Source organism: Cottoperca gobio, chromosome 11 (assembly GCF_900634415.1).
Source record: "Cottoperca gobio chromosome 11, fCotGob3.1, whole genome shotgun sequence".
In the NCBI taxonomy this organism is placed as follows: Eukaryota; Metazoa; Chordata; class Actinopteri; order Perciformes; family Bovichtidae; genus Cottoperca; species Cottoperca gobio.
The window spans coordinates 19,892,435-19,915,111 of NC_041365.1; the positions used below are offsets into that span (position 1 = coordinate 19,892,435).

At 40.2% G+C, this 22,677-nt stretch overlaps 1 protein-coding gene across 1 annotated transcript in view; it reads right to left on the reverse strand.

Annotated features, from left to right (window-relative positions):
* Positions 1-630: 630 nt before the first annotated feature.
* Positions 631-22,677, reverse strand: part of fam135b (family with sequence similarity 135 member B) — a 39,299-nt gene continuing 17,252 nt past the window's right edge. The window contains exons 5-20 of the mRNA XM_029443473.1: positions 21,865-21,935; positions 20,969-21,142; positions 20,323-20,449; positions 16,143-16,302; positions 15,097-15,146; positions 14,387-14,542; positions 12,659-12,732; positions 11,960-12,114; positions 9,933-11,877; positions 8,868-9,034; positions 8,348-8,439; positions 8,151-8,248; positions 6,765-6,916; positions 6,417-6,527; positions 5,740-5,853; positions 631-5,099 (exon numbers count right to left, since the gene is read on the reverse strand). Coding sequence (XP_029299333.1) covers positions 4,894-5,099; positions 5,740-5,853; positions 6,417-6,527; positions 6,765-6,916; positions 8,151-8,248; positions 8,348-8,439; positions 8,868-9,034; positions 9,933-11,877; positions 11,960-12,114; positions 12,659-12,732; positions 14,387-14,542; positions 15,097-15,146; positions 16,143-16,302; positions 20,323-20,449; positions 20,969-21,142; positions 21,865-21,935 — 3,852 coding nt within the window. The 3' untranslated portion in view covers positions 631-4,893. The remainder of the gene's footprint in view (positions 5,100-5,739; positions 5,854-6,416; positions 6,528-6,764; positions 6,917-8,150; positions 8,249-8,347; positions 8,440-8,867; positions 9,035-9,932; positions 11,878-11,959; positions 12,115-12,658; positions 12,733-14,386; positions 14,543-15,096; positions 15,147-16,142; positions 16,303-20,322; positions 20,450-20,968; positions 21,143-21,864; positions 21,936-22,677) is intronic.

Consider the following 22,677-nt stretch of genomic DNA (forward strand, 5'->3'; position numbering starts at 1 on the left):
CGACTGCAGGTAGTTCATTGTGGGTTTGTATTGGTCTTTAAGGAAAAATGAAGTAACAATTTATGTCATAAAATAGAGCCAATATAGTTTGGTTAATTACAGTGTCTGGTGCAAAATTGATAATACAATACACTGGCTGTTTGTTATTAGAACAGAACATAAAAAAAGTTATTATCAAGCGGCAACCCCCGGGTCTGAAGAGTGAAGCCAGTGCAGAAGTGCATTGAACCTGAATTATTTCTAATATCCACTGGTTGCAAAATGAGTCCAATTGTATTGAAGTCTTTGAGAAAGCAGCCTACTTCTCACGTGATTTATTACCGCAGTCAACGTTTGCCTGATGAGTTATTGGTCTTAATCGCCTGAAACAGTTCTGGGAATTTAGGAAAATTAGCAAATATTTAATAAGATAAGGCCTCATTTGCATATAACACACATAACATTATATAAAACTTTAAGTACAAGAAAGTGTTAATCAACCTCCTTAGTTTCTAAATGAAATGCCACATTATAAAAAAGCTGCATTTTCATTATCTGAGACCATAAATATCTGTATGTTACAATGAAAAAGGTTAAATCAGTTAAAAAATGTTTTGAAGAAAACAGAAAACAGCGAACAAGATAATTATGCAAAAGGAAAATTTTATTGTCACATCATATCTGTTTATAATAATACTATGCTATATATATATATTTGTATTTATATTTTTACATAGAACACAAGCTACTAAGGAATACATACAGCACAGTCAGCAACATAGAAAAATATTAGAGTAGTATTGGCACAGATGAAGTAGTACTTATTGTACTTTACATGTTATACATTCAGCAAAAGAAGTGCAGATTGAAATAAATACATGTTCCTCACAGTGAAGTCAAACGCTTTTTTATACATTCGGTTCAAACACATGAAAGATGTTCCAGAAACGGGCAGACAATGATAACATGTCTCATTTCACACACATTACACACCCTTCTCCACACACACACTACACATGAACAGGACTTTCAGTAAAGGGCAATCAAATACAAAAAGGTTCAAGTCAGCTAGTTTTGAAGGTTGACAGCACTTGCAAGGATCTATTGGATTTATAGATCACCTCTGAATTCATTCTCAGTCATGACGGCAGCATAAATGTACAGTTAACACTCTCGGAGACATATTTAGTCATACAAAACCCAGAAAATAAGGTTTTCTACACAATGGAGTTCAGCAAAAATGAATATACAATTATTTCTGAACTAAATGCCTTCAAGTAAAACCTCCTACACAGTCACAGCAATCCATCTCATGAAACAATTACAAACCAGTATTTGTCCTTGAAGTCTCAACACCACGAGCACTTTTTCCCTCCATCGATTCCCGCTGACCCTTTTGAGTAAACACGCATGGCCCTAAACGCAAACAAGCTAAAGCCTCATTCATATACAGTATGTGTTGGTGTTGTGGGGGGGGGTGAGAAATGATGCATGATGCACGGCAGCTCCCTCTGTTTTGCTTACGCAGCTTTGCTTAGTGGCTTCTTGAGAGCGATCTCTGCGTCCTGAAGGAGCCCATTTGATTAGAGTCAATCACGGTGACACACTGCTTACTTTGCAGCACCACGACAACAAAAAAAGAGTACTTTGCGATGTCATCTTTTGTACTCTTTGAAGACGGTACAATGCTTGAATGGCCAAGACGGACAGCTGTGGTCAGTTTTTAAACAAATGCACGATGTGACCTTCAGGTGGAGAGAAGCAGCGCATGTATAGACCGAAGAGAACCACAAGAAAAATAGATGTTTGGATTTTGTAAAGCTAGTGGAGGTTGATTCATGGTTCTCGATAAAGTGCGCTTGCCATCAAACCAGTGCAAAGGTTAAATATAGCTCTCTGTATGTACATACATATGCAGCAGATGCACAACTATCGCTGGATGTGGGATGTCTGTGGCAACACTATGATAACAGTTCTCTAATGTCATAATGTAAACATCCTGTGATGGACAGCTCAGCGATGAACAGTCCTCACCCTGTGTGCTGGTAAACGACATCTCAAGTCACGTTTGGATGTGACAGCAAAGGTTGTGGAAGAAATTAAAACACACAGATGCAGATGATCAAGAATATGACATTGTCTAAGTTAAGGGACATAAGACAGTGTCTGCTACTGTATGACGGTGCTTCCCTGCTATCATCATGCATCATATTTAAGTTGGTTTATAGAAAATGAGGGAGAATCTTGGCAGTGGGTCCGTCCGCATTATGCAAAATCATCCAGTTTTTCAAGAAAACAAAAGCAATGACACCCTGATTTAAGCCATTTAAAAAATAATGAGTGCCTTATGAAATATATCCTTCTGTAGACAATTTTAATCCACAATTTAAAACGGTTCATTAAGAAAGTGATGGTCATTAGACCATAAGATTGTACTGTATAGTCATGGATAATGAGTTTCTTTCACATTATAAGTGTTGTAGATTTGCTGTTAATCATATCAGTCAGCCTGTTTTCTGTCTCCCTGTCACACGATTCAAGGAACAAATGGAAATAAAGTCAAGTATCTTAATCGTGTTATATAGGTAGTTTAATGCAATAGATTTGCTTCAATACTGTTAGATCAAAGAATTGACTATTCACGATAGGCCTGTCAAGCTTTATTCACATGTTGAAGTGAGTACATGGGACTATAGTAAGGGAGATGCTCAGCATTCTTTTTTTAGACTTTCCTAAATAAAAGAGCAAGAGTTTAATCAGTTTACAGCGTTAACCAAGGCCCAGTAGCCCATCGTTAACTAACTAGGTAGCGTTAGTTAGTGGGTCACATTATAAAAGCCCCACCCAGAAGATTCCCTGTGTAGCTATTTCTCTATTATCTGAAACCGGTATCCTGTCGTAATGTGTGCCCTATCGAGATGTCTGCACATGCGCATAAAGTGGGGAGGATTATTCGATATAACATACTGGTCTATTGAAATCGATACCCCTGAAGTCTTAAGGTTAGGGTAAGGGGATGCGGCCATTTTTGGACAAGACATCACCTGTTATGGAGGCTATCGGAGGTTAGGCTAACGTTAGCATCTCTGTTCTTATTTGGATTTTGGGAAAGTTTACAGTCTAGAAACCCTTTCAACGTAAGCCAGGATTTTATATTTGCCTTTTTCTTTTTAACGTTAAAGTGAAAATATAATGATTGAAACAAATCTAAGCTAAGCTGCCAAACAGGGCGATGATAGAACAAAATAACAGTCTGTCTTTCCGTAATACATTTATGTAAGAATGAGTCCTAAATTAGAAAATGACTTAGCATTTTTGCACTTAGGGTTTCCTCGTCTCGAAGTCATTGTTTTTTTGAATGGACTTTATATAGATGCCTGAAAAAAGGTCTGTGGTCAACACAAGCTCAAGAGATTTTTGTGTTTTGCTCTACGACATAAAATATGTCAGTAAACACCCCGCTGTATAATTATGAAGCTTTTACGAAGTCTTAAAAAAGGCGGTTGCTAACAAGGTGCTAAATGGGACTCCAGAGGTTGTCGGAGACATTACAAGTCATCACACTGAACAATAGTCCGCCTTTAGCTTAGTGCTGGTCACGTGGAAGTCGTGCTACTGACTTCAAAAATCATAAAAGTGGTTTTCATTTGTAGAACAAAATGTCAAAGTGTCATAAACTTTTGTTTATCACAGAGTTTACTTTTTGCAATAATGCAAAATCCAATGGATACATCCTGTGGGCTTTTCGTCGAGCGAACAAGGAAGATGCTAACTTTCGAGCCTGAGAACATTTTTTCAATCATGTAGCCAACATTACATTAGCTAGCGAGCTAAAGCTGATAGGATCTTGGCAGCTGTTGTCATCTAAGACAACTGATCTAAGAGGAATAAGAAACCTGCGTTTGTCTAACTGTCTGAAATAAAGGACTCATTTTTTCACAAGAGACTCCGAATGTTAATGGTAATTTGCCACCGTTATCACTGTAAACTGTATATGTGCCATGTGGGTCTGGCAAGCTTGACAGGCACAGCAACAGTAACTAAGGAGAGCACGGCTTGGAAAATTATCAATAAAAATACAACCAACCAACAATCAATCAGTGCAAAGAATCCGTAAAAAAGCGAAGGCTAACATAACAGGTAGAGCCAATACAAAGATACTGTGTTTCCCTCTTTAACTAATCAGGGTCAATGAGTTAGACTGAATGAAATGTCTGTAGATATCCACTATACTGAATTATTGGGGTTATATGGGGAAACACTTCCACATCCATTGCTTTCATTTGATAGATTTGACGAGAACAACACACAAAAGATCACATTTGGATGGACTACCGACACTGTAGATACATAAGCAGATAAAAAATAATTTAAAACAATATATTAATTTCTGTATAAAGGAACATATATGTTTTGTACAACAAAACACTTCATGTACAATCAAGGGGATAAATGCTGCTCATCTATTGCCTTGGTTCTAAGGATAGTGACTATCATGGGTGTAACCCCTAAGGAAAGAATAATCAACCAGCCATACTGAAAACAACTCTAAAGGGAAAGTAGGTAAATGCTTTCGACCATAATTAGCATCTGTTTGTGTTCTCGCTGACTCTGGTTATTAATAAGGCCATAAAACATCCAAAATCAATCCTATGATAGATGTCAGATGTTTTGTTTTGCATGGCTACACGTCAAACTCAGACTTGGGAGTTAGCATTTTCAACAGTCACAAAACACTGATCTTTAACACTGCTAACAATCCTAACAAATTGGATATACAGGCCTTGTCTCTTGGATACCAGGGGTTATATACATTAAATATACTTTACAATTTGAAGTTAAGGACCTTATCGTCCAAATCAGCGCAACCAGTCACCAACATGTTCTGTCCCCTAAGCCTGCAGTATAGCACCTTTACTTGAAGTAGTTGAGCCCTGCCACTAAGAAAAACTTCTCCAGGAAAAGCTCAGAGTCCAAGACAGCGATGTGGGCGGCGCGTCCTATCAGGGTGTTGGCTGTGTTGGGCAGAGCGTGGAACACATTCTGGCGGATCAGCCGGCACTCTTTAGCCTCCACAAGTGGCTGCAGGAGGTTGTTGATCATCTCAGTGTACACAGGCCCTTCAGGGCAAAGATGAGAAATGTTGGGTGAGTCCAACTACATAAACCTTTTGTATTCATATAACAGCCAAAAAATACTGAAGTCTGGAACACAACTCCAAATAAAACCACAACTTGTGTTCTCTACACTCGGCGAAACAGCCTCCTGGCGGCTATGAGGACGATGCGAGGGTGCGGGTCAGTTTCTCATTTCTGCCACTTTGAATGTAAACCAATAAACAAACTATGAAACAGACATGGACATAGCTTTAATATTGGCAAGCCAATTGATGCAGCTGTACTTCTTCTCCCTCTGTACTGAGGGCAGACTGGCGCTACAGTGACTCACTATCACCTCTAGAGGAACAAATGGTATTACAAGAGTGGACGGGCCGGTACTCATTAGTTAGCATGCTAACTTCAGTAGATATCTCTGCAACACAAAACATAAACGTCTTTGACGTTATGTCAACACTGTTACCTCTCATATTGGTTTATTTGTTTATTGTTCTAAACTTTAACTCTAGCATATCCTACACAATTCACCTTTAAATAATCGTATAACATAGATATTCGATGAAAAGAAGAAGAAAAAATTGGATTTGTTGTACTAAAATATTGAAAAGGAAACCAATATGGCATTAATGCATGCAGTTCTGACCTGTGGTCCTGTCTTTAAGAGCAGTTTTGCACATCTCTATTCTGGCAGAGTGGAAAGGAACATAACGATCCTGTGGAGATGCCACCAACACCACGTTCTTGAAGAACTGGAGCCCTAAAAAGACACAAAACAAACTAGTAAATCAGACTGCAGAGTGTGTGTGTGTGTGTGTGTGTGTGTGTGTGAGAGAGAGAGAGAGAGAGAGAGAGAGAGAGAGAGAGAGAGAGGAAGAGAGGAAAGGAGTGAATTGGTTGTAAAACGCAACGTGCAATCACAAAGTACAATGACAGGCTTGATACGATAAAACTGTGTTTTTTCCTCAAGTCTGCTGTCAGAGTGCTTTTAAGAGAGTGTGCTGGTGGGTTTCCAATGACAGGGTTTGAATCATTTTGTCAGCCTGCCACAGCTCTGGAGGGGTAAAATAGTGTTTTCAGGCTTATCTTCTTCAAGCCTGTGTGACAAACGACTGCTTTGTTCCACTCAAACAGTGGGGAGGCCTCTCACAGGCCTCTCGCAGCTCGCTGGCAGGGGTTTGAGTGTTAGCGAGCTGACACGTACAGAAATTTGACAAAAAAGACAAGATGACAACATTTTCATGAATATTTGAATAGACTGTCTTTCAAGTAATCGTCTGTAAAGGGAGGCAGTCAATATACTGTCTCTGTTTCAGATGGTACCTGGTTTCTGACTCAGGAGATAGAGGAACGTTTTCCGTGCATCAACGTGATCTCTGAAGGTGAGCTGCAGCAAGGATCCTGATTTCTTCAGCTTCTGCATCAACCACAGACCTAAGCAACACACACACACACACACACACACACACACACACACACACACACACACACACATACACACACAAACAGTCAGGCATAGAAGCAGAGCAGTTTGGATGATATTCTTCAATAAAAAATGCTGCTGAAGAGCACAAAACATGGAAATGCATCGCTGTACACCATTGTAAACAACACATCTGCAGTTTGCGATTTTACTTTGACTTTTTCCCCACAGCTGTGCGGTGGCCTCACCTGTGCTGACCAATGTGCTGCTGTTGTACAGCGTTCCCAAGTGTGGGCCTGACAGCGAGAGGAAAGTGTGCAGTTTGGGCAAATAGCAGCGGAAGCGAGGACGCGTCAGCACAGAGCGGATGATGATGTTCCCCAGAGAGTGGCCGATGAAGCTGTTGGCCGAAGACAAACAACATTCAGAGACAAACTCGCAATTTGAGTGGGCGGATGGAAAAACAGTGCCTCCAACACTGCTGACCTGTGACACTGGCCCATAGTTTATCATAGACTCTTCTGCATGTAGGAACTGGCTCCAGCTGAGGCTATTTGGAGATTTTAGCTACAACAATTGGTCATTTCAGAAAATTCATTAACTTGTTAAACACTTAAACATTCTCAAAGGCAATGCCAACTTAATGATTCTCATATAGAGGACATACCATACAAATGAAGTCTTCCCAGCAGATTCATCAAGCTATATGTCTGTCACTTAGTTTAATTACTAAACTGTTATAGCTTTACCCAAAATCCCTCATTGCCGGGCCAGCTCCTTCTCATCTGTCTCCCACCAAACTAAATAGGAAAGAACCAGATGCTGTTGTGGCAGACCATCGCTTTTGTCTTTGATACTTACTCTCCGGAGAATATGCCACAATAAAGAAAGTTAACACACTTGGGTAGAAACTCTTACAAAAAAATTAATTGGCACATTGAGGGCAATTAAGTGGGAAGATGAATGACTTAATTTGATGGGAACCAGGCAACACACTGCTGAATAAAGGAGCACAGTCTATCTGGTGAAAGTCAGAAACGTATTGGCAGGGTATGATAAAAGCTTTTCATCAATTTTGGGTACGTACGGTCTATAAATTATAATGAAACAGTGATTCTCAGGAGTTCAGGCATTCATGCTGAGTCCAAGTATCAATGTTCAGTCTCTGCTGCCATCTACTGCCCAAATAAATGAGTTTTAAGTTTTATTAGCATTCATGCAGAAGCAGAATCCAAGCTCTCGCAATGTTTTTACTGTTTTTCACTATTGTTTATACTGTATTATTTGTAATTCATGTTGATTGCGGTTAAACCAAACACAATTTTAGAAATATATCTTATAAATGATTGTACATTATATAAACAAATATACATGTATCTATAGAGACACAAGCACCCTTATATTAATACTTATTGGTACACAAAAACACAAACAGAAAAACCCTTCAGCGAATTATATTCTGTCCCATTCAGTTCTGAATTGTTCAGTCTGGCTGCTGTAGGCCGGGTTTGTTCAGGACTTTGTAAAATGATGCTTAAGTTGATGACTGCCAACTGTTCTGACTCATATAATCAATCACAATGAGAGTTGTCAGTAATGTTTCTGTTGCACAGGATTAACAGTGAGCGACTGACCTTATCCTGCCTATGGTGAGATTGTACAGCTGGACATGCTGAATGATCTCATCCAGCAGCCTGTCAGTCATTGTGTCGAAATCTGCAAACGTGTCAATCTGCAGGGAAACGGCAAAGAAAAGCACAAGTCGTCAGCATTCTGCAAAACGTTACATGTTACCAATTTGCTCCCATCGCCAGCGTCATCTACAATGTACCTGATTCCTTTCAGACATGAGGAAGTCGAGCCTGGAGCCTGGCAGTCCCAACTCAATGAAAGTCTTCACCAGCCGAAGGTCTGCGCTGTTGCCTGGAAGTAAAGAGGAAATTATTCACATAGTTTCTGGCCCATTAATCATTTAAGAGACACTTGGGATTAGTTATCACAGAATACATGTAGGACAGACACTATATTACATTTACAATGCTAATAGGACAACCCTAAAGGCAAGTTATATTTAAGACTTTTTTAATGTCACTCGGAATTAAATGTAAGACCAACTTTAAAATACACAAAACTGAAAAAGTTCTTACTGATTATTTTTAATTGTAATTTTAGAAAAAAAAACGATCCATAAAATCCTACTTCCCCCATGTTTTAGCATTTTAAACACTTTAGAAAAAAAGATTCAAGACATTTTGATACCAATGAAGGCCTTATTTTTTGATCCAATACTTTCAAGGAGCACTGGAATAGCTATTGCATTCTTGAGAACCTTCAGCTGCATGCAGACTCACCATCAAGCCCATGGACACACACCACGAGGTGTATGCCGTCATCAAACTCCTCATCGTCCTCCTCGGGGGGGAAGTAGGGCAGATCTGACGCCAGGAGAGGAAGGTCGCTGTACAAGCTGGCCTGAAAGCTCAACTCTTTCAGCAGCTCCTCTTTGGCTTTGTAGAAACTGGAGAAAAGGGAAATGACATTTGAAAAACAACAACAATAAAACAAGGGATTATATTCCATATGTTAGCAAAAAAATGAAAAAAGTCCTTTCCAGTCATTTGCAAAGACAAGCTAATAATAACACAGACAGACAAAATGCTGATCTAAGATTCCTTAGTTTGTATAACACTAAAAGTACATCTCTTAGAGGTGAATCACAATATCACAGAATAACTTCCTTGCATTTTTGTATTCGATTAATTTCAGTTCACATTTGCTGAGTGCTGAGCAAATCAAGGCTTCCAAACAAAAGTCCCACAGACTTACAAGTAGCTCCTCTAAGTTGTATTATCTGTCATCCTGCCAGGTTACAGATTTCAGCTGTGGAGGAGTCAAAACAAATCCAGTTCCAGCTCCAGTACCTTCTGCTAATCATGATGGATTTGTCTGCACTTTGATATGACTTAATACACTCAAGAGGCATTTCACCTTGCCTTGAATTCCGCGCTCCATATTTACCCTCACTTCATTTTGTTATGCTAGGCTTTCCAAGCATGAGTAACTGCCAGCTACCGCACGTCAACAGCCCTCTCCAGATACCCATTCAACCTTGTGTTTTGGCCTTATTTCCTGTAGTTGGTTTGCATTATAATCTCACTCATACAATGTTTTGGAAGAGGGCACAAATTAACACAAATAACTAAGGTTCAACTGAGATTAAAATCTTTGCAGTCAAAAATCTGCAAAAAAACAGGATTTGTTGAGACAATATTTATTTGGTACGGAAAGGTCTCAGGAATGCACCTTTAGCCTCCAAGCCTTTAAGTAGACGAGTCGGAGTTTAAAGTGTTTAAATTGGGGTTCAAAACCTCAGCACAATCTGGCCTTTGCTATGTTAAGCTAAAACATAAACTCACTTTAGCATTCGTTCATTGGTCTCGTCGTCCATGTTCAGGGGATTGAGCGAAGACGAGGAGATGATACCAAAGGAGCCCAGGGGCTGATGGGTGATAGGTGAGGTAGCCTGGCGAGTGGACATCCCATTGATGGATGGAGACTCTCTCAGAGCAGAAGAGAATGGCAGGCAAGTAGGGGCACAGGACACTGACATGTTGACCACCTCCACCATCTTCTTATTCACAAAGGCCAGCCCTGAGTTGGGGATCTTAGCGGGCTTAGTCTGGCAGTCTAAAGTCTCTTTCTCCCCGACTGAAATCCTATTGAGGTCAACGGGTGATGCGATATCGTTGGCTATCAACCCTGTAAGGTCACTTGGCCTCTGTGTGGTGGTAGACCTACTGCTGGAGAGGTCGTTGGTGTGTTGAAGCCCCAGTGGATCTAGACACTCCTGGACCTCAACACTAAGCAGTTCACTCTGATGGAAATGTTGGCACTCATCTCCAGTGTTAATTCTCTCCTGAGCTACTTCACTTTTATGCACACATGGTTTTTTTCCACAGCTGCAGGGCACTGCTTTCGTTTCAGCGAGATGCACATCCTCCACCGTGGCGCTTTCTCCACTGATGTGTGTTTGATGGTTCATATTCTCCTCCTGGCTGCCAATAACAGCACTTTCCTTCACATGAGGGCTTTCAACAGACTCTTGTAAAAGCAACACTTCAGACACACCACTTAACACTGACTTGGTTCTGTACGTCTCTGACAGATACTGTGCAGACTTTTCAGAGCTTATATTCTCCTTGAGGATAAGATTTACCGCTGAACTCTGATCTAATAGAGATAATTCTGATGGCTCCGAATCCAGGTTGCTGTTCAAAGAAGAGCAGTTGATTTGCAATGAATGTTGCACTAAGCTCTTAGTATCTGTTTTCTGTTTGAGCTCACGGTCCTCCTCAGTGTCTTCAGGGCTGCTGATCTGCGGCGCAGAGACCGACTTTGTCAGTTTGCTGAGCTGCCTCTGATGCTGGTCCTCTTCGTAGGGCAGGGAGCTAATAGAGGTGAGGGAGGCTTGTATACCTCCACTGCCATTGCGTTCCATCTGCAGGCCTTCCAGAGAGCAGCGATGCACCGGGTGGTGACGCACTATTTGCTGTGGGATCTCCCGTTCACTGGAGAAGTCAAGAGGAGGTTGGCGTCGCAGTGCGGCCTCCAGGGGCCAGGCCACTGAGCTGGGCTCGCTCTCGATACCTGAGTCGGAAATAACAGAGGACGAGCGCTTCATGATTTTGGAGCCGACCAGGCCTCCACGGTGAGTCATCTCTTTTCTAAGATCACCTGGGAAAGGAGGTATAACTGGATGTGCATAGGCAGTGGGTAGGCTGGCGAGAGGAGCATCCTCACTCTCATCATCCATGGAGTGGTTTAATGGCATGGCAATATCAGACTCCTCTTCATTGTTTTCACTTTCTCTTGCATTGCTGTCATTTGTGGCGTCGCAAAGTTGGACGGTACTTTCTGTTACATGATGATGAGGAGACTCATCATTGCTAGTTTTGGAGTCAATGAGGGGATTGTGGTTTGAGGAGACTGCTTCTCCTCGACATGGATCCACATCACAAGCCTTAACTGCGCTGTACCTCAGGCCTGGGTTACAGCTCTCCTCAAACTGGTCTTGTTTTTCCTCTGGTTCCTTCAAGTGTCTGCCCTCTGCTAGTGAGGGTCCAGCACTGTCCTTGGTAGGGATGAGGTTGTGGGTACTTCTGATGTTAGTGATTGTCTTACTCTGCTCTGCCATGAGTGAGACATATGTGGGCAGGTCCATACAGTCATCACTGTCCAAGGGATCCTTGGGTATTGCTGGTGATCTGGCTCTCTGGCCCCTTTCAAAAATCCCGTTGGCCCGAGTGATGCCGGGACCTGAGTTGGTCTGCCCGTCAGTGGTTGGCACATGTGATACACACTCTGGAAAGAAAAGGACATTAAAGTAAACATTTTGTCTAGAAAAGCAAAAAACAGTAAATAGATATGCCACTTTTCATATTACCAGTTTGAGGAAACTCCACGTATCTGTCTTCAAAGATGATGGGCAGGCTGTTCCAGTCTCCATCGATGTCCAGGCACTCAACGGGTAAAGGAGGCATCTTGGTCAGGTAGTCCGAGCTCCGCACTTCTGAAGCTATCTGGCCATGTCTGTTGATTCTGTATGAGCAACATAATGTCATGAATACACTTCTCTCCATTTATAGAATTAAGAAAAGGTTAATATAGGGAAGCCCCGAGAGACAAGAGAGAAAGAAAGTCATTCTGATTATACATTTCTTTAAAGTCTGATGTAAATTGTTTCATCTCCTGTGTTCATGACTTGAGAACAGGTGGGAAAAAAAGTTTTGGCAAGTGAGAATTCATCATCAGCAGCACCTTTTTCAGTTTCTGTTGTATAATTTATTTTGGCAGGAGGCTGAAGTGCACCACTACCCCATGTTCTAAATAGGACTAAAAACAATCACATTTTCTTCCAGGTGATTGTTCAGTTCTCCCCCTCAATAGAAACTTAGAGAAATGATCCTGGCAACATTTTATTTTCACCTGGCAAAACACCCCCTCCTGTTTCACATATGAAAACAAATAAAGTCACTTGCACATATTATCCTGGCAAACTCAAGTCAGATCAGACTTTGAAAATGGATCATCAAAATTACTTTTTTTCTCACATGCCTCTCAGGGCTTCCGTACTAATACTTACAGTTCCTCTTGAAAAGTCAGAGATATCTCTTTGGAGTGTTCAGTGAAGAAGTATGCCTCTGAGAACCTCCTGACCTGGTGTTTCCAGAAACAAGACAAAACAGTTTTCACCTCGGTGGAGCCTCAGTCTCTTCTTTAAAGGAATTACAGCGTACTATTATCAGTAGTCACACAAAGAGAGACTCAAATCACTTCTTCCGGTCTGTGACACAATCTGGATGCAAGCTTTTCCAGCTCCAATTAGAACTGTATCATCGTTGAATGGCCGCCACGGTGTCAGGCACATCACGAGGAACATTATTTGTGGTTTGTGTTCACCCCACAATAATTACAGAATAAGTTTTAATTGAAATCCAGACTCCACTGGTGCATCGAGGCGTGACAGTACCCCCCTCGGGGTAATCTAATACCAAAGCAAACATGTTCATTATTTTCGCGCGACGAAACAGTGCCACATAATAGAGCCTTGAGAGCTCCTCCACTGTGAAGCACATTTTCAAACAGCCCAGTGATTAGGAATCATATTATCTTGCTCAGCAGGTTTAAACTACTGAGCATCTTATCATTCTACTAAACATTACCTCCGCCAAGGAGGTTGGGTTTTCCGTTTGTTTGTTTTGTTTGTTTGTCAGCAGGATTACGAGAAAACGACTGGCCTTATTTTCATGTAACTTGGTGGAAGGCTGCAGCATGGGTCAAGGAAAAACCCACGGGGCGTATACACACATAATTTCTTACTAATGGTAACTTGGCGGAGGTCTGTAGATCCATTTGTAGTTCACAGATTACTCCCCACAGTAAGTCTTACATCTGAACTCACAATTCATATGAAACATGTGAGGTTTCTTCCTCACCTCGGCTGGTATAAATTATTTTTTAAATGTATTTTTAGATCATTTCAGTGTGGTGAGAGACTGTTAGTCTCATACCACTTTCTACGTTATACTCCGCTACATCTCAGAGGTAAATATTGAGCGTTTTACTCCACTACAATATTTGAAAAGTAGATTTTTGCACAAAAAACATGTGAAGAGTTTATCAAATATGATGTTTTGTTAAACAATTAAACCATCCGTCATTATACACAAGTACGGCTGATATTAGTTCATTAATCAATTAGAAAATGAAATGCCAACTAAATTATGTTGATGATTATTACGTAATAATCAAACAATCAATAGATTACTGTAGAAAATAATCGGCAGATTAATCAATAATCAAAATTAACATTAGAAAAAAGATCAAAATGAGCTCAAACTCAACCAAGAGAAATCCTGCTTTCACATAAATGCAATAATATTCTAATGATATATTATGTATTTTATATTAATGGACATTTTTCTTTACGAGTACTTTTTTAATTTGTTTTAATTACTTGAAGTACATTTTCGTGATTATACTGATATACTTTTACTTAAGTAAAATGATTAATTCAGGTCACAGAGTATTTTCACAGTGTGATATTAGCACTTCTACTGAATCTGAATGCTTCATCCACCACTGGAAATTGGTCAAAAAATGCCATAAGAGCGAAAATGTCAATGATTATGAAACCATTTCCATTGTTCTGTAGTATTTTGGTTTTTCCATGTGGGTGCTGAGGATACAAATGTCTAAATGTAACTGTAATATGGAGACGATCTGGACTGTGATTCAGCCAGAGAACACACAGGCAATGTTGGCGTCTGAGCGTTGTGTAAGCAGGCCTTTGATGGAGTGTCCCTCTCACCCTGAGCGTGTGATGCTCCTGGGCCAGATAGGAGAGGATGTGGGGGTTGAGCACAGCGGCCTCCAGGAAGCGGCTCCACAGAGCAGCCAGCTGGGAGCAGAGCTGGCTCACGTCCCTGCTGATCTGCTCCGCTACCCTCTCATGGCCTTCCTGCAGCTGAAGGGGACAGAGAGGGGTCAGAAGAAAATATATTATTCCTAAAATACAGCGTTCTATTCTAGGATCCGACTCGGAGTCTTTGGATCGTTGTAGAAAAGTCAAGTTAAAATCTTCAATCAATCCACCCACGCTGTGTGAACATCATACCCGTCCACACAGATAGTTCACTTTAAGCTTACAGACTTGTTTTAACACTCGCAAGACATGAATGTTTAATGTCTCAGCGTTTTATTCATCAAGGAACATGTTGTAATTACATCCATCCCCTTTAATACCAATGACTGTGCTGAAGTCCACTGTCCTACAGTGTAATCACATATGACTGTTTTCAATTAATCCAAATGTGTTGATTAGTTTGGCAACAAGAAAGTATAACTTTTCAGCCACAGACGTCTAGACATTAGTGTCTGTGTGTAGAATTAACTGTCTTACATACAGCAGGCAGGTCAAACATTTTACTTCTAAATGTAAAATGATACGATAACAGCGTAACACACAATTACAGAGGAATCATAACAATGTGGGTGTCAGATGCAGTTTGTTGAACATACCTGCAGCTCTATTGTGAGCTGATTTAGAGTTTCTTCGACAGCCAGCTCCTCTGGGGGAAGAAAAGATATTTGCAGAGTTTAGTGCAAAGGGTTGTATTGGGATTTAATGAAAGAAATATCTTTTATTTTGAAAATCGTTAGAAAATAACAGAATTTATGACCAATTTAAAATCTTCCACTTAAAAAAAAAAAAAAAAAATTCTGGGATTGAAAACTAAAACATAACATCTAATTGTGTAATAATAACCAGTGGTGGGAAGTGACACTTTTACTCTCCTACATTTATTTGACAGTTACTAGTTACATTTCAGATTACAGTCTTCATCCAAAACACATGATGATGCGCTATTACAGAGTAAACTCCAAACCAGTGTATAAAAATATCAAACAACAATAACAATGACAACATTAAAATGTTTTTTTTTCACATTAATGTGTCAGTAGTATTATTTTTATCGAATTGTGTTTATCTTATTTTTGCACTAATATTTTTATTCTTACATCTTTATAATTACTATTATAATTTGTATTGCTTATTTTAATATTAATTATTATTATTATTATTATTATTATTATTATTATTATTATTATTATTATTATTATTATTATTATTATTATCTGCCCATAGATTTTTTTTCCTTTTTTTTTTCTCCTGATGCAAATAAAAACGAAATGCTCTACATGAATGCATGAATACATGAATGCATGAATACATGAATACATGAATACATGAATGCACTTGTCATGTTTTTAACCCCCAAGGACAAATACAATGTTTTGAATCAAATTGAATAATGCAATAATCCAAGTTAGGTAATAAGACTCTGAAAGGAGTCAATATACACAAGACTTCCATTTTTGATCATTTTATTACTATAATTGTACATTTGAGTATTTTTACATTCTTGCATTTATACTTTTACTTGAGTAAATACAGAAACACAGAAAAGGATTGTTAGATGAGATAAAACTCTATTAAGACCTTAAATTTGAATTTGAAGTACCAGAAATAAAAGCCTGACTTGCAGAGCTTCGCCTCTGCTCACCTGAGTCCAGAGGAGTCTGCTGCAGCTGAGGGATCTCCTTCATCAGTGCAGAGTGGTAGGTGTGCAGGCCTCTGTGTGCGACCAACAGGAGGCGACAGAGCCTCCGGTGCCACGTATGAGCTCTCTGCAGACAGTTTTCACTGGCCACATAAAAGCTCCCCTGCAGAGAAGGAGACACAGAGGAAATGTCAGCTGCTATGTAGGTCAGTCGTAGCCTTAATAACAGTATGTACACATACTTGACCTTTATCGTTCACGTATACAACAGTTGCACAGGCTTGTCACTGACCTAAAAGGAGCTTTTTTTCTGAATGGGAGCGAATAAGATCATTACTCAGAAGATCAAATAGGGCGTTAGAAACAAATGGCCCCTAAACACAGCTTTCTGCGAGCTGTAAAAGCAGATCAATATGTGCATGTGGCCTCAGGAGGATGTAACGTATCCCTGCTTTGACCTTTAAAAGTTCACAAGTATAGGAAGTTGACACAGAATCTGAGGCGTCTGATTTTACTGTCTGGGGATTTACAAGCAAAAGAAACGAGAAATATTGTTGGAAAATGGTGTGAAAAAATCAGAAAATCTAACTAACGAATTTTACAACTGATTTTAATATTTGTAACTTTATTTTTTATTATTCTGTGGGTTTTATTTCCCTTCTTATATCATATATGTATTCTAATTCATCTTATTTCTCCTTGTTTTTAGTTGTTTTGTTCTTATCTTTACTATTATTATCAAATGTATTTTATTTTCCATGTAATTACACAATAATTTGTCATTCTACCGTCATTTAATGTTCATTTTCCCTAATTGTAAAGCACTTTGTGTTGCATTTCCTGTATGAAAAGTGCTAAACAAATAAAGTTTCTTCTTATTATAATTATAATTCATATTTCTTTAGTGTGTTTGTGCTTCTGATCTTTCCTTTTATCCTTTTCCAAATGCTTTTTATAAGCAAAACTGGAAGATGTATGTAAAATAGTGGCATCTGGTAATCCAATGTGAAATGGGCCAAAGGTTTGGCAAGACACAGAGACAAAAAAACAAATGAATCAATGAATTAATATTATTTAAAACAAAATAAAACAGTTCTCGTCCACTCCGCTGTTGAGTGACGCTGTAATGTGGAGTTTCCAGCAGATGGCTCTCTAACAATGCAGCAGAAGAATAAAGCGTCTCACAGTCTGTGTTGAGTGTAACACAAGTTAACAGCCACACATCACCAAAGCCCTGACACTATAATCATGTGTCATTTATCTCCCTGGAGAGCTAATGGCCTTCTACTCAAACAACTATCATTGGACACATCAGCCATCTTAACATGGAGCCAGGGCATGTGCTGGTCCCTGAACCTGCAACCCAGCGACGTCTCCCCAAGGCTGGGATGTGTTGGCAGCGCCAGTGAGCGCTCTGAGCTTTGAAAGGCATGTAATGCCTGAGTATCTAGGGATGTGCTGTAATTTGCCTCTAGCAAGTAAAGTCTCCGACCCTATCATCATACCTGTGTGCGCTCTGTAATTGCAGCAGTGCAGTATACCTGAAACCAGGAAGGAACATCTGTATGTTTACTTTCATAATTATTTTTACCTTTTATAGAGGCCTGCCTGGATCAGTCTGCGAGCGAGGGGCCGAGAAAAATAACTATTTTTCTGTATGAACTAGTCATTATCCTAAAACCATAGTTTCTCTCTGCGCTGACATTGTCTGGGATGTGCTTCAGTCACATGTTCTGCTTTTGTTTGCTGCTGTTGATGCATGTTTTCCATCATTCTAGTGTTGGTATCTAAAGCCCATTTCTCACTGGATAAAAACATGACACATGACTCCATTGAAAAGAACTTCACTGACCGTTGTCTTCATTCAAACTCGACAGAAAACAACGTCTTTGTTCGACTTTCTATTGTTCCAATAATTACGTAATCTGGTTTAAAAGTTTGAAAGAGAGAATGAATAAGTAACAGATATAAAAAAAGTAAAAGTTTCCCTGTTTACTAACAAATGTTTGTTGAAAAAGAGTCCAATCACGATGCGTTGTTACATTCAGAAGCAGGATTTATGTCTGACTTCTAACGGCGTAACTTCCCTCGCAAATACCCTTTTATACCACGAGGGAACTTTTTCCTTCCTTTTGATATGTAACAGCTATTTTCAGAAATAACAACATAACACTTAGAGGAAATGCTGTGGTGCTCAGAGAGAAAGTGCTGAAGACATAGTGTCGCCGCAGGTGAAACGCTCTAAATAAATAAAGGTGAAGGAGGAGGCGGCGTTTTGTGTAGATTTCACCTGCAGCTATGTGGTACGTGGCGCTTGTGAGCAGAACTCATTACAGTGATCAAACGAAACCCCCCCGCTTGGCTAAATGCAGAGCTTATTAAAGCGCCCAGCCAGGGGTGGGAGTAAAAACCAGGAGGAGTGTTGGGGAGGGGGGGGGGGCGACCATGGCGCTCATTAAGATTTACAGTGCAGACTGTGATGTCCACAGGGACCTCAGAGATGCATGTTATAAAAAGATGTAAAAAAATGGGACGATTTAACAACTGCACATAAGTTGAAATAATTGGCAAACACAAGAGAAAATTATAGATGAAAGATTGTGATTGAAAATGAAGGATACGATCCAGAGAATTAAATTAAAATGGTGCAAAATGACAGAAAATAGGCAAAGTAAGAGGTTTTTTTAACACAGACCACAGCTGTGCGTTCCCACATATACAATGTAAGCAGGTTTTGAGTTTAGCACGTTGACACTGGAAAGCTGCATAAATTAATTGGACTTAAAGATGTCAGTATGCATAATAAATTGATTATAAATGTGTTATTGATGGACACTGTAGCTGCGTCCCAAATCTATATTACGTACTGATACTTTTATACTAACAGGATGTCAATCAACTACTTTATGCATACTGTATATTTTATGTCTTCTATCTTTTGTAACATTGAAGTCTGAATCTTCCTGCAGTGCGTTGCACATATAGAATGGAGGAGGCACACGCGGCTGCACATTAAAACTAAGTGTGTATTAAACTGATCCAGGAAGATCTCAGAAAACTTTGGCTTCCAAAGGAGCTTCGATTATATAAAATGTTTGTATGAAAAGGTAAAGTGTGCTGAAAGAACATCACTTTCTCACTGAGAGCGAGGTGATATATGTCTGTTCATTCGATATGAAGCTAGATCCAGGCGAAGGTTAGCTTAGCTTAGCATAAAGTCTGGACATCTTTGGACAGTTTTGTTGTCTAAAGGTAAAACAATACACCTACAAGAACCTCTAAAGCTCATTAACTAAATATATCACATACTCCGTGCGCAGACAAAACATCAATGTGTGGTTTTACAGGAAGTTACACGCTTGAACTACATGCTGTATTTCACAAAATGTCAAACTGTTCCTTAAACTCAACATCCACTAACTAGCTTTTTCCAGACGGTTTTAATTAAAGTTTACTGTGAAGTGTATAGTTACAATGTACTAGTCATTATCTCTGTTTTCTGAGTATAACTTCACCTGAAACTGAATCATCATGTGTCACTTGGAGAAACTTTGGTATCAAAGCAGTCAATGTGAACAAGAACAAAAGTGTAGTAATTGAAGGGTGATGAAATTATTTAATTCCTATAAAGTAATTCGATTATCATTTGTGTCATCGTGCAATTGTGCAGCTTAACTGTACAGTAAATGTTCAGCGTGAGAGGAAGGTGGCGGAGCTGCTATCACTTCCAGATGCTCAGCCTGGAGCCTACATGCCTGGGCAGGTGGGTTAATCAGATATTAAGAAAAGCCACAGTGCAGCGCAGTAATAATCTCTGCGTTGGCCTCTGGTCTTAAAGCCTTTAGACTCCAGGGAACAAATGACCGATTCTGAAGACAGATCCAGAGTCAGTAATCCAGATCACAGCGACTGTCTGCTCGGCTCTTGGGCTGAATCCTGTTGCTTCTGGGAGACATGCCAAAATAAATCATAACTAAATCCATCGGCCTCTGTCCCTAAACCGAGAGCACATCAACGTCATGCCTTGGCATTTTATCTGCTTCTTTACATCAACAAAAAGGGACCGACCAGCTGAGCAGAGAGTGACTCCTGTGGCTGTGATCAGATTTGTGAGACAAAACAGGCGTTTGGCTGTGTGGGACTTTCTATTTGAATGCAGCTGAACTGATAAAGGTTAGCAAACCTCAGAGATGACGGGCTTACAGTAGCCAGCTCCGAACACGAGGTTCTCTACAGACATGGCAGATGGGTCACTCGGGCTCTCTGGAGAGCCCTTCCCCAGCCAGGAGCCCTTCCCTGTACGTGCAAAGCTGCAGAGAGAACAGAAAGGACACATGCAGGGACAAACCATTAGTGCGTGTGTGTGTGTGTGTGTGTGTGTGTGTGTGTGTGTGTGTGTGTGTGTGTAGGAAGACAGATAAACTGAGCGACCGGGAGCTGCTACTGTTCCAATCAATCAAGTGCTGCTGTAATCTATGTAATGCACGGCTCCACACTGAGTTTATGATATGACGGCTCCTCAGATAAAGGGTTTGGAAAACTATCGATTGAAGCTGTTAACGGATACACTCTTAATTGTGACGGCCAAAACAGATAGGAGGTTCATTCACTTGTTCTGCTTTTCTCTACCTGTGTCTGAAATCAAGGATCAATGAGTAAATCTGCCATTCGTATTCTAAACTGGATATGTGCCGGAGTGGATGGCTTGACAGGCAACAGTAACTAAGAAGGACAACTTGTGTCCCGGGGATCGGATCATATCAAAAAGGTTTTTTGTAATTTCAAGGTCTGTCATATGCAAATGTACGCAAAGCCCCTGTGAACTCTACCTGATTAGCGGCTGATGTAAGGCAACCAGTGAAGCATGTATGGAGACAGAAATGACGGACAGGTGGAAGTAGTCGAACATGACAGGGACGTGGTGGTGGAGGCCTCTCCGCGGGTGGAAGTGGAGGCTGAGGGTCCGACTGCTGATCAACGGCACAGTCGCTATCTCTGCCAGCCTGAGGAACGGAAGAAGAGAGACAGACGTTACCCAATGCACAAAGAATAAACTCTTAAAGGGGTAATCTGCAGATTTCTTGTTTATGGTCCTTTCCCCATCTTTAGTGTTTATTCCAGGTGAACATGTCTGACAATGGACAGCAATGTTTAAAGGTGTCTGAGGATGTGCAGTTCACCAATAATCTAACATCATAGTTTAGGATCTGCAGCCCATATTGTCATGGCAGCTCTGAGAGAACGAGTCAGGATCATGTCTGGAATGTAATGCACACCTCGTAGATATTCTACAGTCGTACAGACAGAAAGCAACCAGTGTCCATGCTATGATATGGACAAGCTGCTCCATAATTCCCGCTCCTGTGACAAGTACTATAATCACACAGGTATGACAAAAATGGTGAATTAACCGTTTAAACACACAAACAGGACACTCCTCTTCACTCATGTACAGCTGAAGGCCAATACAAGAGCAGTGTTGTAACTAAAAGAGTTAATGCCAACTACCTATTTGTTCTTCTCTTTGTAGAAAACAGACATCATGTATTGCCTGCACAGAAGTTGTGATCAGGTGCTTGAAGAGGTGGCTACGAGCCAAAAGACATAATAGCCCTCATTCATGCCTAGTTTGCATTCTTAGTGGAAAGTCTAGTGTCCAAACTCTCTCTCTCTGTTTCTCTCAAACACCCACAATCTCACATTTCCAAACTGATCAAACACCTACTGTTGCTCGTTGTCTGTGAAATGAAGATCCAGCTTCATCTGAAAGTCCACCTCACTCAAGGCTTCCTCCACCTGCAAAACATTAGTACAGTAGTGTTGTGAACGTATTGACATTATAGGAAGAGGTGACAAGGAGTGGAAGAAGACCGCAGAATGAAAACGCCACATAATTGTTAAAATGTATGAACATTATTTGTGAGTTTTCGACATGAGACAGGAAATAGAGGAACAAAGAGGAGAAATGTCATCTGAGGAAATCTACGCAATGTGTAATGGTCTGAAGACTAATGTTTTACTAAAGATCATAATGATCAAAGGAAGATCATAGATTATCTAGAACATTTTTTTTAATTGCTTTATCTACAAACAATTTTGCGACCCCCCTGCAGTACCTCCACGGACCCCCTGGGGGTCGCGGACCCCCTGTTGAAGACCTATGTTCTAGATTCTGGAACATAGATTCTCTTAAATGACGATTCAAACTAACAATATTTCCTCATTTTGTTTTAATTTATTGATAAGGTCAACACGTTGTACGTATTGCAGGACATGAAGGTTGAGGACGTGACCAACGAGGACATGACATCTGCACTACTTACAGTACGGCGTAGATAAATACTCCCATCGGACCTCATGTGACCGACCTTTGCTGATTTAGTTCTTTTCATGACATGTTTATATTCTCTGTGTGATCTACAACCTGTGTTCCTGCATTTCTTTTACTCTGGCGTCGGTTGAACAGAATTGAACTACTCTCATGTTCAAAGAGCCATACAATATCACGGCTCATGGAAACACGGAGCACACATTTGAA